The 8,511-nt window shown below is 41.1% G+C and overlaps 1 protein-coding gene across 1 annotated transcript; it reads right to left on the bottom strand.

Annotated features, from left to right (window-relative positions):
• Positions 1–953: 953 nt before the first annotated feature.
• On the bottom strand, positions 954–8,136 carry LOC143935816 (keratin, type I cytoskeletal 19-like). Its single transcript, XM_077459927.1, has 8 exons — positions 7,551–8,136; positions 5,552–5,634; positions 5,267–5,423; positions 4,243–4,404; positions 2,438–2,563; positions 2,107–2,327; positions 1,892–1,908; positions 954–1,340 (listed from the first exon to the last, which is right to left on the bottom strand). Exons 1-8 carry the CDS (start codon positions 8,070–8,072, stop codon positions 1,243–1,245), a joined length of 1,386 nt encoding a protein of 461 aa, XP_077316053.1. The 5' UTR covers positions 8,073–8,136; the 3' UTR covers positions 954–1,242.
• Positions 8,137–8,511: the final 375 nt, after the last annotated feature.

Below are 8,511 nucleotides of genomic sequence, written 5' to 3' on the forward strand. Positions count from 1 at the left end.
AAGCATAGTTACACACAGCTTACTCTACTTAGTTATCGAAGGACACATGAGCAATCGGTAGCAAATGCTCTCTATGTCCAATTCAGAAAAGGAAGGGGCCGGTAAATGACATATTTACTGGCCCCTTCCTCTGCTCTCCATCAAGGGGGGGGGGGGTGGAGAAGGAGTACACAGCGGGCCGGAGGAGGAGGGCAGAGGAGAACAGAGGCAGTGGAGGAGAACACAAAGAACAGCCTGGGATGATCGGTGCGGTGGGAGGGACAACTGTAAGCACCAATATCCGCAGCATGGAGAGGAGGAGAAGCGACTGTCAAGCCATGCAGAGTGATCGGTACTTACAGCTGCCCCTCCCACCATACCGATCATCCCCAACTGTAAACCAGGGGACCATTCATGTATGCAGGGTGTGTCTCAGTGCCCCCCCCCCTCGGGGGCCCGTTTGCAGTGAACACCCTGCACCCATGGATGGTATGCCACTGAAGCTACCTCTATATTCCACTCTCAGAAGAAACAACCGCACACAGTAAGAGGTTCCTTTTGACTTTTGCCCTTTTTATAGACTAAGGCTTGCCACATACTGATTGAAATTCAACAGGGGCTTAATGTCGAACAGCTTCTGGGCTCCCTCACTTGATAGAAGTGGACATGTTGGAATATTTTTCATTGGTCAGCTTCTGCAGCCAATCAGTTGCAGCCACTGATCACTGGAAGTTATATGCAGGTGGCATACAGGGATCGGTTTTTGGACAGTTCAGATTTTTAAAAAGAATTTGATACAGACATAGAAAAAGGTTTCTGAATTTTTCAGCTGAAGCTGTTGTATGGCCCAGGAAAAACAAACTGAGTCAAAAATAAAATAATAAATGAAAAGAAAAGATTGTCTCATTAACCACTTCATAGTACCATACAATCCCTCAATACTATTAACAAATAAAACAAACAGGCAAAAAAAGTGCAAGAAAAAGCTGAAAAAGTTTATTAGTTGAAAGAGATAAAACAGAGGCCTCAAAAAGTAGCATGAGAATTACACTGCAGACATTACAAGAGTAAAGGATCCAGCACAATATATCAATGATTGTTGGCTTTCATTTATCCAATGATCGATGTCTTAGATCAGATATAGTCTGTATGGTATTTCAGTGGTTCTGCAGTGTTAAAGGGGGATCAGTAACTGCAGAACGTTAGAATACATGCATCATCTTTTCAATCAGACATGTGCTAGATTTGGAACCCTGTATTCCGTTAGTACTTTGCATGCTGGACTTTTCCACTTGAAGAAACAACTTTTCCATCAACGAGTTCCTCAATGATGGTGTGGACTTGACGTGTGGTTTGAGGGCCTGAAATAAAAAAAATACTATCAAGCACAAGGCTAGCTTGGATGGAAAAAAATATTTTACTGTAGCTATTATATTAAAAAGGATGGGTAATCCCAAGTAAAAGAACTGTTAAGATAGCCATACACTAGTAGATTTTCTAACAAATGTTTGACTGCTTAACAAATGATGTTCGAAAGTACTTAAAAATAAATTTGCTCCTAACCTTCAACTTTGGTATGAATGGACTTTCTCGGGTAAAAACTCGTTTGTTAAAAAAAAAATTCCATTCTGCCCCTGTGCATGAACAACTGCTTAGCCCCCATGCTTCTCACACCCAATTAGCTGCTGGCCAAATAAAAGCACATTCTCTGACATTTATTGACAACTAGATGGAGGTTTGCTGTGCCCAGGTCTACAGAAAAGTGGGACGGAATCCCAATACTTATATGACAAAATTTACTATAAGTAAATAATATTTGTTAACTGTAATATCATACTGTATATTAGAGTTTGTCCCTGTCTCCACTCACAAAGTAATCTGTTATTTAGAAGTTATCTGGGATTGTACTTACTTTCTTTGTAGGGAATTCTGTTGGGAGAAAAAAAAAATAATTGAACAAGTCAGGACAGTTTTCAGAACAATGACATTTTTCAATTTCAGATTGATGAGGGCAGTTATAAAGTATGATGCTTATATTTGGGATGGCAATGATGAAGATACATTCTTTAATAGCTACTGCTGTCTTTAGTTATTGTTGCTTCTCATTATCTGGAAATTTCCACTTACTTGACATCTTCTCCCTCCAGGAGGCGTCTGTAGGTGGCGATTTCCTGTTCAAGACGGGTCTTGACGTCCATGAGGATTTTGTATTCATAGCTCTGTCGTTCCATATCTGACCGCAGCTCGCCAAGCTGAGCTTCTACACTGCTGATAAGATCCTGTATCTGGGAGAGCTGTACGCAGTATCGGCCTTCTGTGTCTGCCAAGGTACCTTCCAATGCTGATTTCTATAGTAGGGGAACAAATATTGAGTACTGTTTCCATTTTGTATGTGAAACAATGATGATAGAATTTCTTGAGTGAATAGGTATGAGAAACATTTGAACAGAGGTCTTACCATACTTAGCTGGGTCTGAAGTTCGATCTCTAAGCTTTGAAGTGAACGTTTGAGTTCGGTGATTTCTGATTTGCTGGAGTGGATCTGTTCACTGTGGGATGCAACTTCTCTGTTCAATTCTTCTGTCTGTAAGGTTAAAATAAACATTGAACATGTTATTGGCTTTGTCCTCAGTCTGAAACAACCTTTCTTAAACTGAATTACTTTTAAACCTAGGATACCTCCCAAGGTCACTAAGAGTTCCTGCCCAAAAGTGCCTGCATAGTACCAGTGATGATGTCCTTGGCCAAACTCTTGGCTTGGGGACCTGTGGAGCTTTTCCTCTCATGCTTTAGTAAGTAAACACTGACTTTAATTATCTTTTTTTTAGCTGTCTCTGAAAGGAACATTCTTCTTACAGACTACCAATGCAGCTGGATACAATTCTTCCCACTGACCACCTATGTAAAGAGACCCTTTTCTCACTGGCCTCTAATGTAAGAGGGATTTTTCTCCACTGGATACTAATGTAAGAAGACATTTCTCACACTTAACACCAATGAAGGCCTCTTGAGCCCCTATAGGGAAAAAGAGCCTTGACTGATGGGGGCATGGACAGGTGCTGGGCGTAGTGGTCACCCAAGATTGGTTAAAGTTATGGGGAATGGGCTGGGCCTGAGCTCACTAAAAGTATTGCCCCAGGGAATTCTGGGCCTTTTGAAGAATTGTGGCTGGAAGAGCTGTCCACCCTCCTGTCCCTTTTTCTTGATGGTATGTCACAGCTTGCTGCAGTTTCTTTACCTTGCCAGCATTAAAAGATGCTGTAATGGGCTATGTCTTTGATTGGAAATTGGAAGTAGGCTGTCTGTCCAGCACTTATGGCAAGGACGAGCCCCTTTTGAAATTCAAATAGTTAATGTTAAAGCATGCTCACAGTACAACTGTGACTGCCACTGGTTTAAAGTGCTCACATGTTCTGTGTTGGAACTTAAAGAGGCATTTCAATGGAAAAAAAATATTAAAAGCCAGCAGCTATAAATACTACAGCTGCTGACTTTTAATAAATGGACACTCACCTGTCCCAGGGTCCAGCGATGTCGGCAGCCAAGACTGATCGATCGCTCAGCTCTAGGCTGCTGCCGCCGTCATTCTAGGTGAGGGAATCAGGAAGTGAAGCGTTGTGGCTTCACTTCCCGGTTCCCTACTGCGCATGCGCAATAGGAATGGTCCGCGCTGTCTCTGGGACCCGTGTGTGTCTCAGCAGACAGCGCGCCGGGACAGGAAGAGGAATAGACTACCTTGGGAGTCTATGCCCGGAAGTGGGTGCAAATACCTGTCTTAGACAGGTATCTGCACCCCCTTGAAAGGTGCCAACTGGGAGAACAGAGGGAGGGAGGGTTCCGATGAGCAGAAGTTCCACTTTAGGATGGAACCTGCTTTAAATATAGCTGCGGCTTTGCCATTTTCAACCTAATGTTTGTAAGCGTGTTTTCTTATATGGGGTGAGGGAAAGGGTGGGGGTTTATCCCATTATGTCTAAAGTTGGTTCGTGCCTAGGCCCATTGTGCCTCAGCAGTCATGCAGGAGAACACTACAATTTTTTACAGAGTTTCCTTGCTTTTAGCCACTATTTGTTTAATTTGTACAGAAACAAGCAAAAATTCTACATTAAAAAACAGAAATTCATTTTTTTTATGTTTTAATTGTATATCTATATATGAAAATATGAACAATTCTTTAAGGGTTGTTCCAGGATAATTAGATCAGGAACAGGCTAGTTTTAGCAATATCTCTACAAAATTACCCGTATTGCACTACTGTCTTACCCTTTTGAAGTACCATTCTTCAACTTCTTTTCGGTTCTTTTCAGCCAGACCTTCATATTGGCTTCTCATGTCAGCCAAGATCTTGCTCAGGTCATTAGCTGGGGCAGCATCCATTTCCACATTGACAGTGCCACGAACTTGTCCACGCAGGGCATTCATCTCCTGTACACAAGCATTTTTATTTTAGGAAGTGACTATTAGAAGGAGATAATGTGAAGTTCTGTAACTTAATCTAATTTTACATATCATAAGTTGTTTTATTTACATATAGGATCACTAGCATAACTCTAATGCAGTGGTCATTTATTTCATTGCTGCCTTTTTTGAGATAAGGATTTGGGTTGATGGAGATAATATGAGTTAGGGCATCCAAAACTGAAAGTATATACTTTTCAATGATTTCTAAAGTTTGCCATAGATGGATCAAAATTCGGTTGGTTCGGCCAGTTCATAAGGGACTGGCTGAATTTTGATCCATTTATGGCAGTTACCATTCCAGAGAAGTCGATCTAATAATTGACCTCTATTGAACTAAACTGTTGACCAGCTGGCTGATCGAAAAGTGATCCAGGTATGGCCAACCTGCTCCTTTTGTCAATCAAAATGAGAGTCAGCTGACTCATTAAAAACAATGCACTCCTTATGTAGAAGAAATCTTGTCTCAGCAGTTCTTAAGGGAGGATGTGTGATTTCAAGTTCTTCATTTGCAAAAAAAATTCAAATCTGAATAATTAATACAATAACAGCAATATGAAAGGACACACAAGTAAAATGTGAAATTTAATTAAAAGTTAGGCATTATAGCAAAATCGCTATTATAATTCCACACATTTTATGGTTCCCATAAAGGCTGTTGAAAACATGTTTATCTTTGGGAGACCATGGGGCAGACAAGAGTGCATTGAAAGGATATTTCCCCTAAAACCAGCTTGTGTTCACCAGGCAAAAAGCAAGTGAGGTAGGCTTTCTACACAAACTCATTCTTCTCAAGGATACCTGGTTATATATCTTTTATTGAACATACCTCTTCATGGTTCTTCTTCAAGTAGGCCAACTCTTCCTTTAAGTTTTCCAGCTCGAGCTCCAGATTAGACCTGGTTAGAGTCAGTTCATCCAGAACTTTGCGAAGGCCATTGATATCAGCCTCAACATTCAGTCTCAGGGAATGTTCAGTTTCATATCTAAATAAAATTATAAAATTAAAAGTTGACTTAATGTTATGATATTGGTATAAATGTTATCATGGTGTTTCTTGTAATTGCTCAACGTTAGTGTATTTTGTGCATCCAAACTAGGACCGCATTCTTACTTGGTTCTGAAGTCATCAGCGGCCAGTTTGGCATTGTCAATCTGCAGGACCACGCTGGCATTATCCACCGTAACATTCTGGATCTATGAAATGTAAAATACAAAAACATTGGGTTATTTTCTATCTCTTATGACTAAAATCAGCTTTTTTAACAATAACACGGTGGGAAAAAAATTGTGTTGTGCATTATTCAAAAGCATACAATCACAATCACATTCAGACTAGTGAAAGCTGATTTCAGATTGGTCAATTTGGGTTACTATTACACAAAACCACTGCTTTTTTTTTGTTTTGTTTTTTTTAAGGATTAATTTATGCATGATGGTAGAATTTTTTTCTTTGTAATCGTATTACACCATTTATCAGAAATCAGGCTAATAATCTATAAAAGTGGAGGTAAAGGCTCGTTCACACAGGATGCCAGTTTTACCACCTTTACAACCCCTCCATCTAAAGAAAGACATGGAGCTCTGGGTTATACACATGTGGCAGTAAAATTTTAACTCCTCGTCATGTTCAGCAGGAAGTACCGTCAACGGATATGAACCAATCAAGCGGTAGCGGCATGGTGGTTCAATCTTTTCAAGGTTAAAACAGGTAATGAGGAAACCTTCCAGTTGCCTGTCAACCGCTGTCTGAAAAATGAACCACTGTGGATCATATTGTATCAAGGGCTGACGCACCTTTGTACGAGGCCTAAGGGGTTGGGCCTCATGAAACAAAGTAACTGTGTGACCCACAGCAACCAGAAACAAGAATTGATTTTCCCTAAGACAGTTCAAGTCATAAGACCATCTTTGCTTCTTTTGCTATTGAGACTATTTAATTTCTTTGGTTTTAAAGGATATTTCTAGAAGTAAATATTGGCATTAGAATATAGCCTAAATATACAGTGTATCAGTGCATTAATGTACTTATAATTTATTATAGGCCCTGTACAAAATGGGTGCAAGCCAGCTTGCATGTCTCACATTGATTGCGTCATCAGTGTGAGTCATTAGTGGAATGATGTCATCGTTTTGAGCATATACATGGTGGAAAATTGTTCAATCACAAATATTCCACTTTCACAAATTAGATACATAAATGCTAAATAGTTAAGTAAAGTAACTCCGAAACTAGGTAGACTGTTTTATTGTATTTGCATATACAGTATGTGTTTACGATGATGTTTACTTTGAGATTATTATATTGTGCTAGGTTAATGTATTGTCTTTTTTAACATTTTCTGTGTTTTGTATGACTGTGATAGCCATTTGCTTTGAGGCTAAATAAGGCAAGGGAAACACAATAATCCTTCAGACAACGTAAAATAATAAAGCACTTGCCATTAAACCCTAAAGTGGAACTTCCGCTGATCGGAACCCTCCCCCCCCCTCCGGTATCACAATTGGCAACTTTCAGGGGGGAGGGGGGTGCAGATACCTGTCAAAGACAGGTATTTAAACCCACTTCCGGGCATAGACTCCCGTGGGAGTCTATGCCATTTCCTGTCCTGCCGCGCAGTCTGCTGGGACACACACGGGTCCCAGAGACAGCGCGGACAATTCCTATTGTGCTGCACGACTCGCGCATGCGCAGTAGGGAATCAGGAAGTGAAGCCGATTCGCTTCACTTCCTGATTCCCTCACCTAGAATGGTGGCAGCAGCAGCCGAGAGCCGAGCGATCGATCAGCCTCGGCTGCCGGCATCGCTGGACCCCGGGACAGGTGAGTGTCCATTTATTAATAGTCAGCAGCTGTAATATTTTTTTCCGCAGTACAGTCCCGCTTTAATAACAATAGCAATAACAGTGAAAATGATTAAAAGCTTTGCAAAGAGAGATACTAGTGTAAAAAAACAAAAAAAAAAAAGAATGGATTGGTTGCTTTGAGTTGGATGTTTCACGTCATAAATAATTATTTTTTTCCACATGATAAAGTTTTGCACAGGAATGCCTATATAACGGTTCATATCTAAACAGTGGGTGTAAATAGTAATGTAGTCAACCTTCTCTTACCTTGTTACGTAGATCCTCAATAATTTTGAAGTATTGGCTGTAGTCATGAGATGGGCTGGGGACTTGCTTTTCATACCACTGCCTGATTTTGATCTCCAGCTCAGAATTAGCCTCTTCCAGAGAGCGCACCTTGTCCAAGTAGGAGGCCAGACGGTCATTCAGGTTCTGCATGGTTTGCTTCTCCCCTCCAGCCAAGAGACCATCTCCACCTCCAAATCCACCTCCAAATCCACCTCCATAGCCATAACCAAAGTTAGATGAGTAGCTGCCACCGAAACCACTACCTACACCACCTAGTCCACCACCTAGTCCGCCACCTTGTCCACCACCATAGCAACTACCAAGACCACTACCCCCAGAAGATACCACCCTTGAGATGGAGATGTTTCTGCCACCACTACCTCCGTGAATGCTAGGTGCCCTGTAGCTACCCATAGACACTCTGCTTGAACCACCACCTAACCCCAAGCCACTTGAGGATCCTGATGATGAAAAGGTTTGCTTCACGTTGTATGAGCTCATGATGCAACTGTAATGTCTGTCTTTTTCTATGTGCTACCTGATGTTATGGTTGAGTGTAAGAAATCCAGACTTTCTATCCTTGACTTTATACCAAGAAACATGGGCGTGATTTCCTCTTAAGGATGGGTTCCTTGTAAGAGTCATCAGCTTTAATTTGCGTGTCAACTTCGTGAGAGAAGCAGGATTCATAATTACCTCACTGGTCTGGGAGAATAACCCAGAGGTGTCTCATACCCCCCTCCCCTATCTCTTCTTACTTTAAAACTTTCTTACACAAAATTCTTTTACATATACGGGAGGAGGCATTGTCTGTGTGTGCTCTGCTAGCTTCTAAAACAAAAGGTCTGATTCACTTTGAGTCAGGGAGGCTCCTAGCTTCAGGCTATGTATTTGACATTCCTGTCCCGTCAACAAGTATATCATACACAGCCCAGTATAC

The sequence above is a fragment of the Lithobates pipiens genome, unplaced genomic scaffold (assembly GCF_037356315.1).
Source record: "Lithobates pipiens isolate NorthernLeopardFrog02 unplaced genomic scaffold, aLitPip1_a1.2 Scaffold_28, whole genome shotgun sequence".
NCBI lineage: Eukaryota > Metazoa > Chordata > Amphibia > Anura > Ranidae > Lithobates > Lithobates pipiens.